Here is a 24,394-nt window from a genome sequence, read left to right on the forward strand (position 1 = left end):
GCAGATTGTTCTAGAGAAACTGGCCACCCTGTATACGCAATGCCTCATGACCTCGAGCGTACCGGAATCTTGGAAGAACGCTAACATAATCCTAATCCATAAGAAAGGGGACACCAAAGACTTGAAAAATTATAGACCGATCAGCTTACTATCCGTTGCCTACAAAGTATTTACTAAGGTAATTGCAAATAGAATCAGGAACACCTTAGACTTCCGTCAACCAAAGGACCAGGCAGGATTCCGTAAAGGCTACTCAACAATAGACCATATTCACACTATCAATCAGGTGATAGAAAAATGTGCGGAATATAACCAACCTTTATATATAGCTTTCATTGATTACGAGAAAGCGTTTGATTCAGTTGAAACCTCAGCAGTCATGGAGGCATTGCGCAATCAGAGTGTAGACGAGCCGTATGTAAAAATACTGAAAGATATCTATAGCGGCTCCACAGCCACCGTAGTCCTCCATAAAGAAAGCAACAAAATCCCAATAAAGAAAGGCGTCAGGCAGGGAGATACGATCTCGCCAATGCTATTCACAGCGTGTTTACAGGAGGTATTCAGAGACCTGGATGGGGAAGAATGGGTGATAAGAGTTAATGGAGAATACCTTAGTAACTTGCGATTCGCTGAGGATATTGCCTTGCTTACTAACTCAGGGGACCAACTGCAATGCATGCTCACTGACCTGGAGAGGCAAAGCCGAAGGGTTGGTCTAAAAATTAATCTGCAGAAAACTAAAGTAATGTTTAACAGTCTCGGAAGAGAACAGCAGTTTACGATAGGTAGTGAGGCACTAGAAGGGGTAAGGGAATACATCTACTTAGGACAGGTAGTGACTGCGGATCCTGATCATGAGACTGAAATAATCAGAAGAATAAGAATGGGCTGGGGTGCGTTTGGCAGGAATTCTCAGATCATGAACAGCAGATTGCCATTATCCCTCAAGAGAAAAGTTTATAACAGCGGTGTCTTACCAGCACTCACGTACGGGACAGAAACCTGGAGGCTTACGAAAAGGGTTCTACTTAAATTGAGGACGACGCAACGAGCTATGGAAAGAAGAATGATAGGTGTAACGTTAAGGGATAAGAAAAGGGCAGATTGGGTGAGGGAACAAACGCGAGTTAATGATATCTTTGTTGAAATCAAGAAAAAGAAATGGGCGTGGGCAGGACACGTAATGAGGAGGGAAGATAACCGATGGTCATTAAGAGTTACGGAATGGATTCCAAGGGAAGGGAAGCATAGCAGAGGGCGGCAGAAAGTTAGGTGGGCGGATGAGATTAAGAAGTTTGCAGGGACAACATGGCCACAATTAGTACATCACCGGGTAGTTGGAGAAGTATGGGAGAGGCCTTTGCCCTGCAGTGGGCATAACCAGGCTGATGATGATGATGATGATGGTGTTTATTATTATTATTATTATTATTATTATTATTATTATTATTATTATTATTATTATTATTATTATTATTATTATTATTATTATTATTATTATTATTATTATTATTATTATTATGTCTGATTGATCTTTCTGTTTTGGAGTGAAGGGTAGGTACGGGGCAGCGTAGGCGATGTGGCTGCTGATTATCAGGGCCTGGACGAACTTTGTTATGCCGCCTTCTTTCAGTGCATATAGTTTGGTGTTGATGCGGCTGACCATTCGCGTGATTTGGAAGATGGTTTGCTTGAGACGTGTTGGATGGTGTATTCACCTCTGCCGCCCTGTTGTATGAGGAGGCCCAGGATGCGGACGCGATTTACTGTGGGTATTTCGATGCCGTCGAGAGCGAGTGTGATGTGGGGTATTTCATTGAGTTTTCTTCGTGATTTCTGTCGACCGACTAATAGTTTTGACTTCTCGGGGAAGAATCAGAGACCACTTGTTTTTGAATATTGCTGCACGACGTCGGTCGTTTGTTAGAGGGCGTCTTGTTTCTCTTCTTCGGAACCAGTGGTGGTCCGGAGAGGGATATGACCGGCGTAGAATGCATGCCTGCTTCATGGTATTGCGTATAGTCCCGCAAGGTTCATGGCTACTCACTTTGCGTGAATTAGCTGCGATGACGCTACCCCTGTTGTCGTTGTCGGTGATTTCAATGTGTATGTGTCGGTACCGCAAAGGGAGCGGTTTACACGTTCCGTGTTGCAGACATATCCCTTGCGATGCCACACCGATCCGGCCCAACTGACCACCCAGTGGGGTACGTGTATCGATTTGACACTGTCAATGAATGTGATTGCAGTTGCGAGTGAAATAATGACCATCGATCAAGACAATAAACGAGTTCGTACCTTTGTTCAAAATTATATGGCACCTCCGTGTCGTGTGCTAAACAGCTTCGCTGATCAATCACCTTCACACTGTGGAATGGCTCATAATTTTTCTGTTCAGTCTTAAGCTTCAGTCTTTCTTGTCTGCTCTGTTTAATTATTTTTAAGCATTATAGCGCAGGAGAATAACCCAAGTGGAGAGAAGTGGCAACGCAGCGATATTTCTGGACACTTATCGCAAGTTTCTCCAGCGGTGAAGAAATCACGTGAAAGAAACAAGAGAAGGGTCTTCCACGAAGTCCTCTTGTCAGAAGGCATCAGCCTGATCGTCCAGAGCCCCTGCCGCAGTGAACTCGTCATGCGAAGCAACCGTATACCGCGCATCCGCCGAGCTCCTCTTTTCCGCCCGATCGTCGGGATAAGATTGTCCTTGCCTTGCCGGAAAGAGGCGCTCGTTCTACGAAAAACAAATATGCAGCCGAGAAGAAGACCAGCTCGCGACACGAGATCGTCGCCTTGTTGGGCGCGAGCAGCAAGAGCTTCCACAATTTTTTTGCTGGATTTGCTCCCGGAGGCGCGTGCAAAAGAACGAGGAGTCTGCGACACGCTGTGTCTCCCCACTGTGGCCACCTCATATTCGCAGTCTGCAGGTCACTGCGTTCGAGTGAACATCGGCTTTAATCCTCTCGGTATCCAACTTACACAGGCAAGTATTCGAAGGCAGATCCTACAACCCTGACAGGTGCTTCTTTTTTTAAGTGTGGTGTTTAACATGTCCTAACTGCACAGTTGACAATGAGGGGTGCCGAAAACGGAGAACTCCGGATTAATTTTGATAACCTGAACTTCTTTAACGTGCGCTTACTTAAACGAGCGTTTTCTGCATTTCACGCCGATTGAAATACGGCCTCCTCTTCAGGTAATCGATCTCGCAACCTCGTGCCCAGCAGCAGAATGATACAGCCACTGAGGCCCGCGGCGTGTTATGCATGTCCTCAATAAACTTGCGTAAACTTACTTCATTATGGGCGGAGATGTGAAATCGGGAGAATCATTCCATGAATGCTACGGCGGACTATAGCGGCGTTCGTTTATTTCTTCATTCTTTTGTTAGAGGTCTTGTCAAAGCAATCGTAGTCCGGCTGTAGAATGGGCATGTGTATCTCCTATATACGGGCGACCATTTCGAAAAACCGCCCACCCATTCGCGGAAGCATTAACCCTATGCCGCAGGCGACGAAGATTAGTGAGCGCATTGCCGTTAGAGGTGCGTAGTTGTGTGCGTTAGCATATAATCCCGCAAACACCGCAGTAGAATTTATGCTCGCCCGTTTGTTAAAGGGGCGTGACAAAGAAACGCTACATTTCGAGAATGCTAGATTGCAATTTTGGAATTGTAGGCGCTCCAGCTTTAACATAAGTTTAAGGCTCTGTTTCTTAAAAGACTTAACAAAATACGCATGCTAAGGTTGCACTGTCATTTTGCGTGGTCTTTCAGTGACATTCTTAGGTTTATGAGTATTATTCACGGGAGTTTGTTTACGTTGTTTAAAACTGAAAGTTGCTGCAGTGAATTAAACAATACACGTGGACGGTACCTTGAAGTTTCGTGAGTTTCTGCTGCCAAGAAAATGAAACCAAATTCGATAAAGCACCTGGAAATATGTGCGGTTACCATGGCATTGCAGGCACGGCAATTTTGGCGCGAGATTCACGGTATAAATACAGATACATCTGCAAAAAAAAATTATATGCTGCTCTAGACTTATTTCGCGCACCTTCGGTGACCTTTTTCCCCCGCCGGTTTGCGAAGATGCCACGAGAAGACCACCACGCCACATGTCGCAGCTGTAATAACAATTTTTAATGAGCACGTTTGTGCACGTCTTACTTTGCGACTGCGCTGGTGACCCGGACTGACAGCGCGCTCGTTCACAGCTCGGCACATTTATGCACGTCAGAATGGCGTTCACGTAACGATAAAGTTTGAAAGATTTCTCTCTTGTTATGTCACATTGTAAACTCTTATAAAAAGCGATTAGCATAGCTCCGATCACTAGTTGACCTCACCAGAACATTAGATTCGGCGCGTAAGCGATTGTCACCACTCGGGACTTCCGCTCCCTTTCTGAGGACATGCTACTCGGGGCCCCTGTGCCTGATGGGAATGTGTTGCGCGCAGCGAAAAGTGTTAAAGAAGTTTTGCGCGAGACTAGCCAAAGTCAGGTTGTGCGGCTGTGATTGGCGCGTGTGATATATTGAGAATCGCGTGCCTCAGGGCTTCACGTCTAAACTCGTGTGCATTCCTTCGACCTCCACTCTTTCTGTATGCACTGTGCACAGTATTGGCGTCTATACGTTTGGTCGCGAAGCCGCGGCCAACTGAGCATTAGCCAGTTGTCACTTAGGCAAAGTGCCGTAGCGCCGCGACAAATGATCCTACCGTTCGAAGATTCAACGCTAGAGAAACATTTAAACCTCCACTGCGTTCCTTTAAAGTATTGGCTTGCAACATCCACCCATACGTCACCTGCGTATCCTTCTTATTGGGATTGAGTTTGCGCATCAAGCACAGCGTGCGACGAAGCTGCGCTGAAAGTAGGCAGTTTATAAATGCCTACCGCCTACGTCGAGCAGGATGTTACGCAAGGGCATACGCCATGAGATGGAAATGCCGTACGTTTCTTGAACAGGTTTGCCGAAATGATTCACTGGGAGGATGCCTATAATGAGGGCAGGAATATTCGCCAACTCATTTTCCACGAGCACAACAGGTTCGTTAGCCGTTTCCGTTGCGAAGTTCGCGGTTCTGTGTAGCGAACTGGTTATATTAAGTGACGAAGGGAAATGAACGCAGACGTGCTGATGGCATCGCATAGAACAATGAGAGACCTCATTGTAGGATGTGGCTGTTCGCTTTCGTCTTCCATTGTTTAGACTGAGCGCACTGTGTCGAGATATTTCTCTGCGGACTCTTCCATCGAACAGCCACTTAAATGACAAAGACAAGCTGCAGCCCGTCGTAAGTCGAGGCGGCACTCTATTCCTAAGTTCAGAAGCGGAGCAGCAGAAACACCAATACGCAAACCCACTAATGGTTGCGATGTTGCGCAATCTCTCTCCGTGTGAATACCTACGCGAGAGGCCACACGGCCGGCTTTCCGGGAAATTACAGGTGAGAGGCGGGCTGTAGCCGCCTTCTCCCCCCCCCCCCTCGCTCCCGTCAGAGCAAGAACAAATAGAGACCCGAAGAGTGGACCTGTCTAGTTTGCATGAGCTACATCGTTAAAAAAGGCGAGACGCAAGAGGACGTCAGCGAGCGAGCAGGATATGTGTTGCTGACTGCCTCGTATACAAAAAGAGCACACCGGGGAGCGTGTCCAAAAGCGCCATGCAAACCCGTGTGTGTACAGATTGGCGCATCTCGTGCTTAAGCGGCCGGTAATGCGCTTTCGTTCTCGCCCACGTGGCGTGCACTTTCGCAGTTCCGCGGCGCGCGCTCCCAGCTCTACGAGACGGTCACCGCCAAGGCTACTTAGTTCTTTGTTAGGGCGTCCTGTCACGTGGCGTAACATGGCGAAGCGCCTTGTACAAAGAAAGAAAGAAAGAAAGAAAGAAACGCGGAGGAGATGGATATATAAACCACAGCGAGCCAGTCACGCGACTTCTTGTTCTATGTACGCGACGCGAAACAGGTGACCGCCTTGTCTTACCCAAGAGGCGCGCTTGGTCGGTCGCAATCTGGAGAGTAGATACTAGGTTGGTGTGTCAACGCAGTAGTGAGTAAAACAAGCAGTGTTGCAGCCAATCGACTGTGTGTTGTCTTGCCGTTTGCGCAGTCGTTGCGTCGACAGTGTCAAGATCGTCTGATATGAAGACCGCCGTGGTGTTTGTGCTGGCCGCCTGCCTCGTGGCTGTAGCGATGAGCGCTGGAGGCCGGGCTTCTTCGCGCCGTAAGTAACCTCCTCTTTCATCTCGCCGGCTTGCTCCGTATAAAGCGACCATAAACCAACGCATCACGTGACAATAAACAGTATTTGGTCTGAACTGGCTGCTGCATTCGGTCATTCTGAGTTTTCTGCTCCAAATGTCTGTTTTAGATGCACAAACCTGCTAAACAGCTTTAATGGCGTCAAACTACGTTGGTTAACCATACTACAGCACATGATTTATCTTAATCACTGGAATACGAGCAGGCCTAAGGGATGGTTTTGCGTTAGACAAAGATAGATGGATGCAGCTAGAAGAACACATATGCTCTGTGTACATGCATGGCAGCGTCATATATTGAACACGCAGAATTACTGATTAAGAGAGGATACCACTTCCTTCAACAGGGGGACTTGTTCTTCCGCAACATGGTTATCTGCAAGCACAGCTCATTTTGAAGACACACGTGTATAACAATTTACAAAACCGCTTGAAATGATGATTCATTTTACCACCATCAAATTTCGAAATAATTCATGCAAACATAACGCCCATCTAATGGGATGCAATTATCACTGCATAACAAGTACAGTTGGATTATTCCGAATGGGGGGGGGGGGGGGGGGAATTTCCTTTATCGGGTACATCGGGTATCAGACAATCTAAGTAAACGGTACCGCTAGGGAGTGGAATTATTCGCGCTGCGCTGCAATAAACGCATTTCGTTATCTTGCTGACACTTCTTTGCTACAGAGTGAACCAACAGTACCTCGCGTCGTCACTACAGGGGCGCTATAACGTAAAACTATTCCAAATTTTTCTATTCCAATCCTCCTATCAGCCCTTCACGATTGGTCAAAAACTTTTTTCGACCACCTCCATTTCACCAGTCTGTCACGCGACGTCACGAAAACCGCGATACTTCCCCATATGATAGGATGTGTACATACTGATTATGCATGATTTGACAGAAAAAAGAAAAACACAGTTATTTCTGATTCGACCCCTTTTCGCTATTAGCCCTCGGCTATTGGTAAAAAGTTTTCGGGCTGCGCCCACTTCACCTGCCTGTCAAGCGACGCCACAAAACCGCACAAACTCACCGCGTCAAAGTGACGTGTACGCGATAAAGATGCATTAATATGCCGAACAAAACTGAATTTTCTTCGGAATAGCCGCAGGCTGCCCCATTCCGAAAGGAATAAAAGATGGCTGCCGCCAACCGCTGAAACGCTGGGTAGTCGCACCTGCCGGAGAGCATGGGTATATTTGCGTATACTAAAACTTCTTGCGTGACCGTGTAACGTTTTCGAGCACTTTCGGCACGTTTACCACCTCATTCTGCCAACTCTTCCTTGCTGAGGGTCAGATTTAGGGTTATTCTTAAGCTTCCGTTGCATGCCGTTGCGATTTTCGACCAGCCACCACAAGCGAAGTAAGGGAAAGCCGACCAATCGCAGACGCCGGCACCACCCTTTTCATCCGGTTATCGATTTTCAGTGCACTGGTTCTGCCCCAGTGAATCCCTCTCCACTTGAGCGTTCTCCTCGCCTCTTGTCAGCCAATTAGATACGACAAGCCGCTCAGCGTAGGCAATGTTATTCGTTTTCAAGCAAACAAAAGTGACCTCCTAAGAACGAGGAGAGCGTTTGATTGGCCTGTTCAGACAACGCTGCGGGTGACCGCACGGTGCTTGCATCGGTGGTTACGAAAATTTGACGTCAGGAGGTTGGAATAGAAACATATTGGAATAGTTTTACGTTATAGGGCCCCAGATTCCGCCGCGTTGTTATGCAACGCAATATCACACACCCGTAGGTCTGGACCATCCGAAGTAACAATGTTGTCACAGTGGAACCTACCGAGACAGCGGATAGCAGTTGTACTCAACAAAGCACATATTCATGGGTGGCATCCGTATACAACGACGACAAATAATAATATGCATATCTAGGATATCTATGTATTGGGAATACCGTTATGGCTATCTAGTCGTAACGGTATTAACGCAACCCAGGCACCTCCAATGAGATAGACTTAGCGTGGCCGTTTTTAATCGGGAAAAACGAAAGCCCGCGGAGTTTAAAACATGCCACTTGACAGCGTGCTCTGTGCGGCCGAATGCGCCACGATTACACAGCTCTCAGCGGTGGTTTATAAAAAACATCACTCGCTTCGCGCCTTTCGTGCTACCCGATAGCGATAAACACCAGGGGTTCCGAGATAAACGCCAGTGAGTTCGGGCGGCAGTTGAAATACAGCGCGGCTCCCGTTTCTGCGGCGATAATTGCACTCTCACGCTAGCAGAATGCATGCGGAGGAAAATGACAAGCTCATGAGTTCGAATTTGGGAGCAAGACCCCAACAAGCAAACACGCATTATAACAAGCTTGATAACGTCGTGTGAATTACGCTGGTTGTCACAAAAGGAAGAATTGCAAACTGGCACGGAAGGTTGCTTTTTAGCTTTCGGTCCATTCCTTCTCGGCAGAGAATTTGTAATTTCATATTAGTTACGTGCCTTTTCCACGTCGTACAAAAGTTTCACACAGATGGCTCTTTTCATGGGTAACGTTTGTAGAGATTTATTCGCTGTGACATCTGTCGAAATAATGTGTTTAAACAAGTCGCCCTCTGCCATAATGCAGTATTGGCACCTTTTCAGCACGTCCGATGTATCCTTTTTGATTACGCAAGACGGTATCTCGCTGCAGGCCTCAGTAATCTCTGCGTTTAGCGCTTCCGGTGTAATTGTAAGTTTGCGGTACACTGGGTCTCTCACATGTCCCCACAAGAAGATGTCAAGAGGTGTCAAGTCCGGTGACCTTGCAAGCCATGCCGCTGGTCCATGCCGCCCGACCCACTGGTGTTTGAAGGCTTCGTCAAGCCAGGCTCGGGCAAGGCTGCTGCTGTGAGCCTGTCGTGCTGATACCAAGTTCGCTTTAAAAACGCAAGAGGAAGATAGATCACAGCGAAGATCTTCGACTGGGCCTTCCAAGATGTCGTTTACGTACCGCTGAGGAGTGAGCATGGGGAAAAAAATATGGGGCCAATTATTCTTCCGTCAAAGATACTGCACCGCACACTCAGTGACCATCGGTCTGGTCTGCGCCAACCTATGCGGGTTCGTATCGCTCCCGTAATGCGCATTATAGATGTTGACTTGAGAATTTCTGGAGAAGGTTGCCTGATTTGTCCAGAGCACTTTGTCAACAAAATCCGGTATTTTGTCGCTGTTCACAAGGATCCAATTTGATAAATGAAGCCGCCATTGAGAGACTCTTTATTGCAGCTTTTGATGCAGTTGGAGGTGATACGGATGCGTTTCAGCCTTCCTAAGGACCCTTGACACTGAAGACTTTGAAATGCCGACATCACCACTCACGTCACGCACGCTGGAATGAGGGTTTGCATTCGTGAAAGCCAAAATGTCGCCTTCAGCCTCGTCGCTGAGGGTCCCCTTTCTGTGCCTCGTCTTCTTGAAGCTACTTGTTTCTTTCAGCGTCAAGTAACTCCTCATAATTGTGTTCGCGCTAGGTCTTCCCCCACATTGCCAATTTCGGTACACCTTGGCAGCTTTCCACTTGTCGCCCCGTGCCGCTCCCAAGGATAAGACCATGTTCGCCTTCTGCTCGCTTGAGTACGGCATGCTTTAGACACTGCAAACAAATTCTTCGAAACGATTGCGCGGCACGACATTAGCAGACAGTCGAGCTCACATGCATCTAGCCGCTGGCACAGCTTGGAAGAAAAGCGGCGTTGTAACAAATGATGCTCCCTCTTGCACAGGTCTCGCACAAATGCTCTCTCTCGCATTGACTTGACCGCTGGAAAAAAAATGCTCTTCTCGTCACATCGGAATAAACCGCTGATGACGGCGCGTTCTTCGGCGACAGGCGCGAGCGGCTGCTAACGAGGCGCTTTTTCGGAGCGCCGTCGCCAGCCGCTGCCGGTAATGTCAGAGCCGAGCGAAAGTTGAAGCCCTTTCTCGTAAGTGAAGGGAAGGCGCGGCGCTAGCGATGCTCTTACAAACCACTCATGACAGCGCTGTAATTGTGGCGCATTCGGGCGCATCATAGAGCTTCTCACTATATTACCTAGAGGGAAATCTGGCTCTGCTGCGCTGTGGTATGCATGCGAATGCCGGTATATTGCGACTTCGGATTGGCATCGTTCTCGGAGAGCCAGGCAAGCACAGTTCCGTCTGTCACAATGATTCATATTCTACTAAAACTGCACGTAAAAAGCTGTTTTAGCTTTATTACTACACAAAAACATGTTTTCTTTAAATATAAGAACTTGTTATTGCATGTGCAATTATATGATACGTAAAAAGTATCAGCGGGCCGCTAAAGTTGGAGGACAGACGACAAGATTCGCGCTCACCTTGAAACATTTTGTTGTCTGTTCTTGCTTTTCTTCCCTTCATCATGCATTGTAGGTGAGTAAAGATGCAATTTGCGTGAATGGAAACATTTTATGAATATTTTACTTTAAGAACGCGTTGTGTAGCCATATCCACGTTTTAGACGAAGCCTCTTACAACACCAGCCAACACAAACCTCGCAGACCCATATACCGTCATTCCCATGATGGCACGGCGCCCCTTAAGAAACTCCCATAGACGGTGGAGCCAGATTTCCCTCTTTGGTGTTATAATGAGAAACTCTATGGGGCACATAGAGCGCGCTGTCCCATGGTGTTCTTTTTTTTTTTAACTCCGCGGGCTTTCGTTCTTCCCGAATAAAAACGGCCTCGCTAAGTCTATCTCGTTGGAAGTACTTGGGTTGGGCAATATTTGTGAAGCTCCACAACTTTCCTATTGACGCCTGAACATTTCAAGCTATACTTAAGAAGTAAATTAATTTGCGTCGGCTAATTACTCAAGAAATGACGAGCAAGAGAAGGGTACTGTGAGTTTATATAAACGCTAACACTATCCACGCGATTTCTGTTCTGATGAATGCATAGTTCTTTTTTGTTCAAATTGTTTGTATATATATATATATATATATATATATATATATATATATATATAGGGCACTTAACAAGGACAGCTTCGATGAGCTTAAATCGAATGAAATCAAACGTTATTTATGCAGCAAATCAATACCTGCTTTGGGAAGTATTCAGAAGTCTCATAACATGAAAGTGGTCATCGTTTGAGCTAGAAGTTACGTGGAAGTAAATAGATATGGTGAGATCGAAACAGAGCGACGTATTTATCTGTAAAAGCACAAATAGCGCTATTATGAATAAATAAACCACACCGTAAGATTGTTCACATGGGGAACATCGTAATAATACAGAATATAATAACAGCAAACTAAAGCAGTACATAATTGTTAGTGCCGACCGTTTAGGAGTAAAAAAATGAATGAAATAGCTTCTTCTTTAAATGCCACTAAATAATACCATTGCTCCGTACTCAATGGTATGTCATTCCGAAACTCTACAGCCGGGAATGCAGCAGTGTCGTTGCCAAATTAGTGCGTACTAGTGGCAACAAAAATTTTTGTCTTAGGCAAACCTGTAGTCGGGTTACAGTTAAATAAATGTTATTTTTTACAACACCTCTTTTCCTAATATACCGTTATTAGATACGTATGCAAGGATTCCTGGTTTATATTTCACTATTACTCCCTGATAAATCTCTATGTGTTGCTGAAGTAATATAGGTGGCGCTAGTGAATGTTGGATTAATTATCAGGGTGCCCATGGCTTCTTAGTCTTCGAAGTATTCATTCGGCAGTATATGGGATGGATAGGTCATTTTCCTGTCACGTCATGCAGTGAGTAGTATGGCTGCGGATTACCGCATACTGCATGTTAAATAAAGTAGACAAATTGAAATACCGCCGTGCTTTAATCAATGTTCTAGTAAAGTGAGCTGTCCTCTGTTTTCTTTATGACAAAGTAGAGAATGTTCATGATGGGAGTCAGTATTAATTCCTGCAAACTGGTAGATGTAAAACCTTTAATAAAATTATTATCAAGGCCTGTGTGTCAAAACTAAGGGGCGGTCAGTCACCCTAAATACTAAATTGGCTTTTCTTTTAACCATTGTCCGTACTGTACACTACGGTCAGACTCTTCGCTAGTTACTATTTCTTGCCTTTTCGTCGACTCTCATGTGCTACGCGTGCAATAATAGTTCGTTGCGTGCATTCACAGGTGAAGACTTCACCAGATGGAGGGAGTGCATGGCTGAAAAGCTGCCGACTGACGTAAGCATTCTCAACGGATGATTTCTTTTTCGAGCGAACTTGCAGAAAGAATAACGGTCTTTGGCTCCCGGGCAAGCCTCCCTTTATAGATTTAAAGCGGTCACTCGCAATGAAGACTTATTGTGTTGAAACTGCGAGCTGTGCCGCTAAATGCAAATCTTGTGCCTTGAGAGGGAAAGAAGTGAGAAGATATGAAAGGAAGAAAGAAAAATAACAACAAACTAAGTTAAATATTATTATTCTTTTAAAGAACGACAAATCAAGGCCAGAAACCGTATTTCATAAGGGCCAATTTCTATATCCCATTAATTTCGTCTTCGGTTGTTGGCTCGAATACCGGCGAGCCGCTATTACGATCAGCCACTCAGCGCTTCCGATAAGAAGAACAAGAATGTAATGCATGTCTCCAAAGTACGGTCCCTGATATGCAAGCGTCAGAGAGTTTCCCCATCTACTGAGTGGCGTCAGAAAAGAAGCGTCATACTGGATAGAAATGCTGAAACAAGCTTGATTAGTACTTCCTGAATACAATGCGTCAGTTTTAGCTTGAGCCGGAACCCAAAGCTCAAAGAGAATGCCAAAGTAATTAACATTTTTAAGAAACGGCCAGCGATGCCCACATCGAAATTTTCGCTGCACCAGCTTTCCGTGACGCCTTCTTTCCTCATCCCTCATCCACTTTTCCAAGCTTCTGCAGGGTAGCCAATCCGACAGCCGTATAGTTTCTGATTTTCCACGTGTTCTTTCTTTCTTTCTTTTCTCTCTTCCCCGTGACAATGCCTTCTCCGAGCTTGTTTATTGTTTATCAAAAGCAAACGAAACGGGTCATACTCTACACGGATGTACGCCGGAACCCAATGCCCAAACCTTTGAGAGCTTCTGCTCCCATTAAAACGACGCAGATACGCTGTATCGGCGCGACTATTGCCTCCAAGGCAGGCGAAGAAGATGATGGAATCACGTGTCGGTTGCGCGAGAATAGAACACGCTAGCGCGCTCAACCAGAGCGGCCGCGGTGTCGGCCGCCCCCGGGATCCCGCTGCACCTTGGCTGGCCGGCCTAAATAAACCATGCTCATATATATATATATATATATATATATATATATATATATATATATATATATATATATATATATATATATATATATATATATATATATATATATATATATATATATATATATAGTCATTCGTGAGTCGCTAAAGTAAATGGAATTACTTGTGGCTCCCGTGAGCAGTATGTGATCGACGTTTAAGATGCCATAACTACACCAATACGTATGGAAGATTGATGTTTAAAATGTGATCGAGCTTATAGAGCTACTCTTGACACTGGTCTGGTTTTCTATTTTTGTTTTCCTCAGAAAGCACAGGAGTACGAAAACTGCCGCAACCACTCCCGTGGCACTGAGATGCGCAAGTTCAGACAGGTGAGAAATGCTCTTTTCCCGCCGGCGTCTACATCTCCCTATTAAAGATGATGCACCATATATACAAAAGTGAAACTGGCATTGTAAAAAATCGGTATTTCAAATCACTTCGCTACATATTTCAGAAAGAAAAGTCAATGCCAACAAAAAGATAGAGAAGCATTACGTTGTGCTGATGCCGCCATAACAATTTTAAGCACTCGCTTCCTGCCTTTATTTCGTTCTTTCTTTCCCTTTTTTCTTGTGCCATTGGAGATTTGAATAAGCTGCAAAGCGCTCCGGTTCGTTCGCAGAATATTCTAAGCGTTGTCAAAATGCGTTCTACTCAATTATTGACATGTCCGAAATGTGTAAAATTTGTCGCTTGAAGTACACAAGACTGTATGCAACTGACGTTTCTTTTTTATGAGTGCTTGTTTGTGACTGCTGATTGTTTATGTCATGTTTATACGTCTTCGTAGTGCGACTTCAACAATATGCCTATTCTAGGTTTAACTGAGTCCCCCTAATAACGTTTTATGGGCGTAGTTCAGGTAGGTATAGTAAGTAAAATAAATTAACTAATTAATAATATTAACTCCTTTCTTCTCCTACGTTCGTCGTTTGAATATTGGAATAACTTTAATTGCTACCAAACAATTGCTAATGCCCTTGCAAACTAAGCAAGCGCACCTTCAATGCTGAGCTATAAAACAATACACATCCATTAAAAAACTAACAAGCGAGCGGAGTAGAACTTGCAAGTTACGATAGGCGACGTAAACAACAAGCTATAGGAAATATAGCTTACCCAACTGACAGGGCAGAGAAGACTAACTACTTTGCCACGTGCGTTCTGCGCTGGTTTTTTTCTGACAATGTCCCATTTTTTTTCGCGCAGCTCTTAAGTGATCTCGTAGTGCCACTAAAAAAAAGAAACACTCCGCTTACAAGCAACTAGTTAACGCTCTTGATCCCGGCCGCGGAGGCGGCATTTAGATGGGGGCGAAATGTGAAAACGCCTGCGTACGGTGCATTGAGTGCACTTAAACAAAAAAAAAAAGCCAGATGATCACAATTAGTACGGCGTCCCCCTACGGCGCGTGTCATAATCATATCCTGCTACTGGCATGTAAAGCACCAGAACTTAGTTTTAATTTAACGCTCTTGATAATAAGCGAAGGGGGCCTTCCACCTGCCTCCTTGAAAGCTTATGAAATTCGTATTGACACAAGGTTTTCTAACGCTCATCTCTTCTTTCGCTTCACACTCTTCTCTTTTTCTTTTTTTCGAGCTTTTTTGCGCTACAAAGCATGATGTTAAGTAAACACTAACTCGCCCAAGAAGTTATCCTTAAGGGACCCCTCACCAGGCCCCATAAAAAAGTTTGGTTATACGCTGAAAGTTGGTACGTGTCCTCTAGGTAGTGTTCTGCCACAATTTTTTTTTCAAATCGGCTCCCCCCATTAATACCCGGGATATAAATATTTCAGTGCCGCGAACCCATGATTTCACAAGGCGAACTCCACTGCCAAGCGAGACATTCTCTCCACTCGCCCCGTCTAGCCTCCGCAAGCGAAATTCCTTCCCCGCGTTCTCCCATAGCGGACCTCGAGAATCGCGTGACGCCTACGTCACAGGCGCAGCTTTCATATTTTCTTTCTCTCCTCCTTTTCTTTTTCTTTTCATTTCTTTTCTTTTTTTTCGGCGCTGCGCTTTTCCGTTGACGGGGTTGCGCGCGAGTTGTATCGTTCGCGCGGCGCACGATTCTGCGTGCTGTGCACAAGGAAAAATGACTAGCGGTATAATTCAGTGCTACACGAATACTGAGGCAGAGCAAGCGGATTGCAGAGCATGACCACGCGGTGGAACACGGTAGAAAATGGCATAGTTTCGGTACCTACGCACGTGACTGCACGACCGAGGGAACAAGCAGACGAAGCGGAAGTACAGCTTGCTTCGGTGCGAAGTAAAAAAAAAAAAACACGCAGACATTCAGTTTGTTTGCTTTCTTATTTCTCTAAACTTTAATTGGTCAATTCAAGCAACAGATCCCACAAGTAACACATGTTGCCTTGAATAATTCTCCAAGTCACGTGTCACCACGAGCGACGTCACACTGCGCACCCGACTACGTAGGCGTAGGGACGCGACTAGGTCACCGTCCGGCTTGGAGCGTGGTCGCCGCGAGGGAAAGAGAAAACGGCGTTCGGATTGAAATTTCAGACATCTCCGTGATGTGTAGGGATGTAATTCGTTGCAAACACAATCGTTAGCGTGCATTGTATGCTCTACGCTTGTTGGCTCAAGATGGCCAGACCCGGTGAGCGGCCCTTTAAAAAGAAAACCCTACTTCCAAGTCAAGCCTAATTTTAATAGCAGGCAATAGCGGAATTGCTCTCACTAGGCTATGACTAACACATTGCGGTGAATCTTTTTTTTCATTTAGAAAGCAGTTGAATTCTATTCTATTGCTTATGTTCGTGTAATCTTCATGAAAAGCTTCAATGATTTGCCGATTCTCACGGAACCAAACAAAATTGAAATTTCAGGCTATAACTTCGCAATTTTGCACTACAAGTAGGCAGGGTAATTATTTCAACTGTCAGAAAACAAATTTAACTTATCACACATGCTTTTAAAGCACACTTTCGCTCGAGTCTGATTACCAGTATGTACAACAGAGCCTCATATTGCTCCAGCCGCCTTAGGGACTTGATGTTTCCAACTGTGGTAACAACATTTTTTTCCTTTCCTTTCTGCTAACTTTTTTGCATTGTATATTGCGGCTTTATGTTTAATAGTGCATTATGGTGTCTGAAAGTTTCGTGCTGTTCTTTACAGGGTCTGGAGTGCGTTCTGAAAAGCTACAACCTCGTAAGTTGACCCCATGGCAGATATTTGAACTTCTTTCCTATTCATGTCGAAAATATTTTGGGAATTAGGCATTCTTATTCGTCATCTAATTTCGTTGTAAACAGTCAGCAAGCCTCTTAACGAACATTATGCATCTGCTCTGCCTTTCAAAAAACTACGCGAAATATTTGTACCATGATTTCAGTTGCCGCTGGCCAGTTCATTTTTCTCTTTTCCTTTGATCTCTATCATAAAGTTGTATGAAAAATTTCCAAGATCATTTGTTTATGTAAACTGATCGTGGGTTTGGTGTCTTTCTTCATTTATTTTTCTCCTAACTTTATTTTTGTTAGCAACGTTATATGCAAACCGCGCGCTTTCGGTCAACCGCTATGATGCTGACCGGTGTATGAGGCGGCCAGGTTCTTCTCAAGCTGCAACCTACAGCTTTTCTCCCTGGTCATTTTCGCAACTTTGTTGCAGAATAAATTCAGTTGAATACAATTCAGCCTATCAGAATGCGACAACCCCTACGAATTAAATGTTTGTTGTAGAATACGGTATCGTAACCGCCCATGTACTCTCTGCAGCGAAAGCGTATTGGCGTGGAGCAAAAGCGTAAAAGTCGCCTCCGATAGATACTCAGCACATTTACGCCCAAAGCTTTTCTCCTTGCTATAAAAATATTTTGAGTCAATGAAGCCATAACCAAAGCTCACAGTCGCCCAGATTGTTCTAACTTGATTTCGCTTTTCCACGTAATCGAAACAGAAAAACGCCAGTAGTACAAAGGAAAGCACGCTAAACAGGAACCGGATCCCCAACGCAAGGTTACCCGTCGCTTCAGATATTATCTACCAATTCTGCTTCATTAGTAGCCGGTCATCGCCAAGTTCCATGTATTTACTCATATCTGTAAGAAAAATGGCCTCATGAGTGCCCTTTGCAATGTTGGTGGATAAGAAACGCAAATTTAAATGGTTCGTTTTAAGCGTCGCCGCCAAGCGACTAACAGAAACGTGCATCTATGCTAAACCTGTGGCACTAAGACTGTCAAATCTTTTGGTGTTGGATATTATCGAATGCTATGATGCTGAGCGGCAGAGCCAGAACACGTATGCCGTTTAATGACAGATCTCCCGTATCCCCCTACGCGTACACTAAGGTGAATGACACCCGCGAATGCACTTACACTTTGTTGCAGTGGTACTAAGCTCAGTGCCCAAACCTCTCATTGCTCGAGTGAAACTGTGCTCCATTTATTGTGGCCCACGACATCTCAGGCCACAGCGAGTGTCTCAAGTGTGATGGTGAGGCTGCGGTGACCATATAAACGCTAAAATTCTCGACACGACAAAATGCGTGACTCGGTGATAATACGCTAGTAAGCCGCTTTGAATTTGTTATTGTATGTTGGAAGCAACACGAATAACCCTATGTATGTTCTATTGTGCGCGTAATCCGTGCTTCCAGGTTCAAAGGAACGATGTCGACTTGACCCGCATGAGGGAGCTGGCTCAGAATGTCACAAAGCCGGAACTGAGGGCTGCTTTTCAAGAGTGCCCCCAGGACGAACACAACAAAAAAGTGAGTCATGATTATTTTCTACTGGTTTCTGGGCGCTGCTTAACTAGTCTCGACATTGATGCTCTAAGCAAATGCCTATTAAACACAAAGCAGACGACGCGGAGCAGGTGAACGTAATTAGAGGGGCATTCACCAACGCTGTCAGCTAAGAAGGCTACAAGAAACTACATAGGAAGTTTATTCAGGAAGTTGATTCATAGGAAGTTATTAAGGTCCCCGTAGCGCAAATACTTTCATTGCATTAATGCGCCGATTCGGGGAGCATGGACCGACTTGATGGCGAACAGCCGCCAAGGAGACGACGCGACGCTGATGCAAACATCGTGAGGGGCTTTCGTCTTTTCTATTGGCTAATGTTGGTAGTGTTGCAGCTTCCTCAGTGCCAATGAGCTTTGGACCTCCTTGTTCAGTTCTAGCTGCAAAGAAATACTGAAATAAGAGTAGAAGCCGTTTTTGCAGTCAAACGCACTATGCGTCGCTGGCGTCGCTGGAGACATAACCCACTGCACGAGCGCCGTGCATCTACCGCCGATACCATGACAGCACGGTGGCGACAACGGCTGCGACGAAAACGCGCCTAGAATGCCTGTATAATTTTATAGAGAGAACAACGAAATTCTCTCAACACGAGCGCCGACATCAAAGCTATACACTTTCGTGGTGCGCGATAATATTCGTTTATTGTCAGCGCTGTTATTGAGCCCTTTTCTGTATCGCACCTAAGTTTGCCCCCCCCCCCCCCTCGTTTAGTTATATATCGTATGTATGGTTTCAAGCAGTTATACGCGGTACATTTTAGTCTCTAGCTGTATGTAAGGAAGCACATGTAATTAATTACTTGTAATCACTTATGATTGGGTGGTAATCTGGTAACTTAACGATTACTTTGTCTATACTCGCTAACACTCGCTGTTATTCATTTGCTTTGTTCCAGTAGCTAATTCCATAACACCAATTACATTTCTCAGCTTTGAACGCCTAAACTTGTTTGCCTCGCCATACAGTGCTCCAAGGCATGAAAGCACGTGCATAGGTTATTTCCTACCCCCAATCAGCATCCTGCAGCTACGCCTCACTCATCTGGACATCCACGGCAGGCTTGCAGATTTCGAAACCTCTCTTGGGAGTCGGACCTTTGAGCTTTTCTCCCATAATAAATTTATATGTTTTTCTCTATCTATACTGGAAGTGTTTTTAAACGGCCTTCATAGGGCAGGTAGGAGCTATTGGTCAATTCTTCGCTTAATGTAGTCTACGACTTATCTGATATAAAGGGAAGTTTCCGGCCATTAAACGCTTACGTTTATGTCTGATATATCCGTGACTCATAAACACCTATTCTTGCGATTGCGACACACCAACAGTACTTCTGGGGCTGAACAATGTGCAGCGTTATTAGAAATTACATCAGAGATTTGGCCACCTTTAAGGAGCGTGACCGTTTGCTGTCATCCGTTACGATTAGTCGCTTATGCCTAAATGGCTAGCGAGTGAATAGCGTCGGGTAAAGGTCAACCAGATGTTCGCCGACAAATTGAAACGGTGCTTCTATGGCTCAATAGGGGTGACAGCTTGCGACGTTGATGCCAGGAAGTCACCTATAATATGCAGACAATTTTTCAGTTTTTCACAGGCCCTAACGGGAACCCCGTCCCCTAGCTGCAGAAAAAGTAAAGCACTGAGCTTCGTAGAGGGCCCAGACCACGACCATCACCGCATTGAGTAATCACAACCTTGAGGACGTGGTGGAGGGTTGTAACAACAGTCGGGTTTAGCCTGGCGATCGAGGCCGGCAACTGCCCCACCGACGTCACTTTTACGGTGTCACTGCGGTATGTCGCCACACGTTCATCAAACCAGTCTACCTTTGCAGTGCAAGAAGAAGACGTGAATCTCTTTTGCGGGCTATGATGGACCTTTCCGGGAACACAAGACGCTGCATGACACGCACGCGGAAGGTTCTTCTTTTGCACGTTCTCTGGCAGAGCGTTCCTTTCACCTTGGTATTTTGGACAAGGCCACAGAAAGCGTTCGATACCTCCTGCCTATTCGCGTGCCGTACAGTTCGGAGAATCGTTACGCTCCATCTTAAATAACGATGCTAGTGGATGAACCAATCCTGTACCACGAGGAAAGTTTTCTTAAGTTACGACACAGCCCTTCTCTCCAGCGAGCACATCGAGCGAGTTTTCATGGTCGCTGCCACATGTCTCCAAAAGGAAACAAGGAAAGATTGCCGAAGAAAATTTCGAAAAGTAATGATTTTATTACAGATAAATACCTTGTAAGGGACTGCAGAAGGGCCATTCAAAGAGCCAGTCCAGCTTGTTCTGTTTACAGTATTTCTGCAGTGATAATAAATGTGGAGTGGAAAGTAACGTTAATGTAACCGATTACTTCTTAGTAATTGCTCAATTACTTTTGTGGGGCTGTGGTTGGTAACTGTATTCAATTGGATTTTTGAATGAAGTAATTGTAATTGTAGTCGGTCGCTTCTTCTGTAACGTGTACAAGCTATAGCAGGGTTTGTTCAAGCCAGGTTTGGTCTCCTCGGGTTCTTTTTTTCTCGCAATTTCGTGTTTCGGGTATCTAATTCCAGAATACCTAATCGAATGAGGAGCTAACGGTAGGACAGCGAGAGGGGTGTTGCTGAACTTTTTCCCTCTTGTTTTACACATGTTGCTACTCTTCCTTTTTATCAAATTTTGCCTAAAAAACACGCGAATTTCTAAAACGTACCGGCAGCAAGCATTCCCATTTTAGGCAATAAAGCTCTGCGCTATTCGTTAAAGCAAGCCAAATTTGGGCTCTTTAGCTGAACCTATACTTGTTCTAGTAGTATGTGTAACCAGTGTAACCAGTGTAACCACACCTACAACGTCTCACGTTTTTATTGGATGTACCTCTAAGTAATGTTACTCACTTCAATTTTTTTTAGTTCTCCCAAACATAAAAAGAACTCGAGGTATAAGTTATGCAGGGCGCATACAGAGTGTATATGCAAAGTAACGCTGCAAGGACGTTCGGTCGTTCTGCGTGATTACGTCACTAAGCTGCTGGTCAACTTCGGGAGCAACTCTACCAAGCGCATTGTTTTTGACAGGTGGAAGCTCCCCTCTGTTTTCCCGTGAACGAACGCTTTCTGTTCTTTTCCTCAAATGGCACTCTCTTTCTCGGTCCAGGTCGCAAAGGCTGTGAAGTGCGTCATCGATCACCTCGAGACGGTGAGTATCACCCCGTTTAGGAATAAGTCATTCCAGCAGGCAAAATACCAGGAGCGCGAGTCAAGGAGTAATCGATGGAGTCCTTGGAAAACCTGACCGTGAACGGGTTAATCACCCCCCTTAACTCTACTCTAGTCGCAAGAATGAATCGGCGGCAGCTTCTGTCCTTCAGCCAAACCTCAGTGGGAGTTTCATGACCAGCAAAAAAAGAATTCAAGAAAAGAATTGAAGATCTATGATGCTACCTTGGTTGAAAATTCTGCCATGTTTAGAGGCATCCTGTCGACAGTGCTTCTGCCGCATCTTCTGATTTTGGCCGAAGTGCGTAATTTCTTAATTTTCTCTCTTCATTATTTTCTTGCATAGCCGTATAACACTCTGCCGCATGCGTCGTGCAGCCAGGAGCTTTTCAAATATATTTCATTCTGCGAGAGTATAGTTTTGAAAATGTTGGCGCAAAAAAAAAAAGTCCGACAGTTTGTGGCACACTGCTGAGCCCATATCCTAAACCATCGGCCGCACTTTAATTCAGCACGCCTTGGGCAGCGACGGGCCTCGTTTGTGCAGCTAAAATATACACCTAAATTTGCCTATTCCAAACTAATAAGTTGTTTGTGGCTAATAATCCTGTAATATTCTATGTTAACTTCTGCTTTCCGAGTTAGTTACTCTCTGTTAATCAGGTGAGGAATTGTTGACTTGATAAAACGAGGTCCGCTGCAGCTAATAATGCGTCACTTAAACAGACTCGTGTTTTTGTTCTCCTACATATTATAATTTTTTTTTTACTTACCTGAATCACAGGGAGGACATACTGTGCCTAAACTACAAGGGTCGAATTCGCAAAGCTCTTCTTTCGCAAGTGTCGTGTTGCTGTTAGCCGACGGCCTTCAGTAATAAAAGTCCAGCTTCAGGGTTGGCTGGAATTTGCTCTTACGAACGATTACGAACGTAAGAGTTATTTGTCAATAGCCGCACGCCCAAGTTATTCACTGTTGAAAGTATGTCCTGCAATGCGAATACACGTGCTTGCCCCACCTTTTCGCCGTGTCATTCTTCTGCGGTTGAATGCGACAGAATTATCGCAATATTTCACACTTTATCATACGCTCTTATGCAGTCCTGCCCTGTACCTGCTGGTGAGGACAGGGAGTAAAGACTGACATCGTTGTGACGTCAGACAGCCCACTGGATAACCACTACACATTGGTATGTCCACCTGTACCCCATTTTAGCTAAATATCACTTGCTTCCAAAGAATACACTAACACGACTGTGTTACAAATTTCTAGTAAATAGGACTCACGTAAACAAAACTTGATGATAGATAGAGCGATGCACTTGATGTTCGGTGGTTTCTTCATCGTTTCTATTAACATCCTTCCAATAATGGAAACAGTTTTCTTCCGAAGCCATTCTGACATGAGCAATTTCTAGACTTATGAGTAGCCAAAGTAATTTGTCACCATAGGGTGAAAAAGGCGTCATTTCTTCAAGGGGAACCGTGATAAAAGGAAACAAACATTCATGACCCCAAGAGGGCCGCCACACTTCCGATGGTAGGCGAAGTCCTTTGATATTTTTCACGAGCCGCGCCTTCGTTGGGTAAACTATTTCAGATGAGGGAAAGTGAAAACAGCCTGAAGTGCTTGGTTATACTCTTTCGGCCTTTTTTTTTATAAATAATGCAAGATGAAGACCGCAATTCGTTCTACAAACAATATTTGCATTGTAAGCACAATACATATAAATAAGGTACTCACTTATGGGCGAGTTCGTTTTACAGGCCCGGAAAGGAGACAATGCTATAAAGAACACACACACGCACACACACGCACACACATTAGCAAGACAGGGTGTCTCTTTCTCATCCAGGTCTATTTGTGCTGAGTCCGTTATGTGCTAATTGAGGTATACTTCACAACACATGGTATCCCAGGCCTAAACCGGTCGAAAAAAATTGTCACCCTTTCTTCGACTCCGTACGCAGATACCCATCACAGATTGTAGTGATACTCATTTGTGGAAAAATTTAATCTAAACGTCTGTCAAGAAACCATTTAACTTCATACAAATATTTATATGTTTGTGGTAGATCGCACTGTGCCCAGGTTTTAGTAAAGAATTTTGTATCATATGAACGAATGACGCGTAAACGCGATAATACAATTTTGAATGGTAGAAAAGCATTTGCGTAATGAGTGCATGCGTGTTTCTTGTTTGAAATACAATATTCGAGATCAATAAAATGGAGGTATTGTCGGCAGCAGGCATAAAACTATGTGTGTTTTTGTCTTGTCCCGAACAAGCTAACTGCATAAAACGTCTTTTGGTTGTTGTTTTTCTTTCAGAGTAACCAGTAAGCTCGTGTTGGTGGTGCTTGCTATTAACTTTAATACCACAAGGGCGAAGAGAAGAAACATTCTACCAGAGTTTATCAAACCGAAAGGACAACACTGCGAGTTTTGTGAATGCAAATAAATAAATGCTACCTACAGACTGTGCTGGTATTGTCGTCATCATGCTTCGAGACATCAATTCATTCGATGATACATGCATGTTGACATCGTATTATGACACATAAAGCCAACAGAAATTGAAGCCAAGAAAAGCATCGAGGAAATTAGGTGTAATTGAAATGTAAATATAGAAAATAATGAAGAAAAGGGAAATGAAAGTGGTCGAAAAGATAGCTTGTCGCCGGTGAGAGCCTAACCCACAACACCACCAACTGTACTACGGCGACGGCTGTCAATCCGGCCACTAACTTGAGTATTTATGTGTACTAGATCTAACCCTAGTAGTGTTAGCCAGCCCCACTCAGAGACATGCTGGGCATCCTTTTCTGCCCGATGGCGTCACGTAACACGTGACCTCAC

The 24,394-nt window shown here is 44.8% G+C and overlaps 1 protein-coding gene across 3 annotated transcripts; it reads left to right on the forward strand.

Annotated features, from left to right (window-relative positions):
* The first annotated feature begins 2,775 nt into the window (after window positions 1-2,775).
* LOC142585041 (uncharacterized) lies at window positions 2,776-24,015 on the forward strand. Of its 3 annotated transcripts, none has more exons than XM_075695485.1 (9): window positions 2,776-2,986; window positions 6,120-6,233; window positions 12,385-12,437; window positions 13,804-13,869; window positions 16,693-16,725; window positions 18,178-18,291; window positions 21,474-21,515; window positions 22,636-22,724; window positions 23,867-24,015. In XM_075695485.1, the coding sequence occupies exons 2-8, from the start codon at window positions 6,152-6,154 to the stop codon at window positions 22,669-22,671; spliced, it is 426 nt and encodes a 141-aa protein (XP_075551600.1). In that variant the 5' UTR covers window positions 2,776-2,986; window positions 6,120-6,151; the 3' UTR covers window positions 22,672-22,724; window positions 23,867-24,015. The 3 variants fall into 3 exon arrangements, with proteins under 3 accessions (XP_075551600.1, XP_075551602.1, XP_075551601.1); XM_075695487.1 differs by lacking the exon at window positions 2,776-2,986 and adding an exon at window positions 5,937-6,039; XM_075695486.1 differs by lacking the exon at window positions 2,776-2,986 and having other exon boundaries at window positions 5,945-6,233.
* The last annotated feature ends 379 nt before the right edge of the window (window positions 24,016-24,394 follow it).

Source organism: Dermacentor variabilis, chromosome 6, assembly GCF_050947875.1.
Source record: "Dermacentor variabilis isolate Ectoservices chromosome 6, ASM5094787v1, whole genome shotgun sequence".
Taxonomy (NCBI): domain Eukaryota; kingdom Metazoa; phylum Arthropoda; class Arachnida; order Ixodida; family Ixodidae; genus Dermacentor; species Dermacentor variabilis.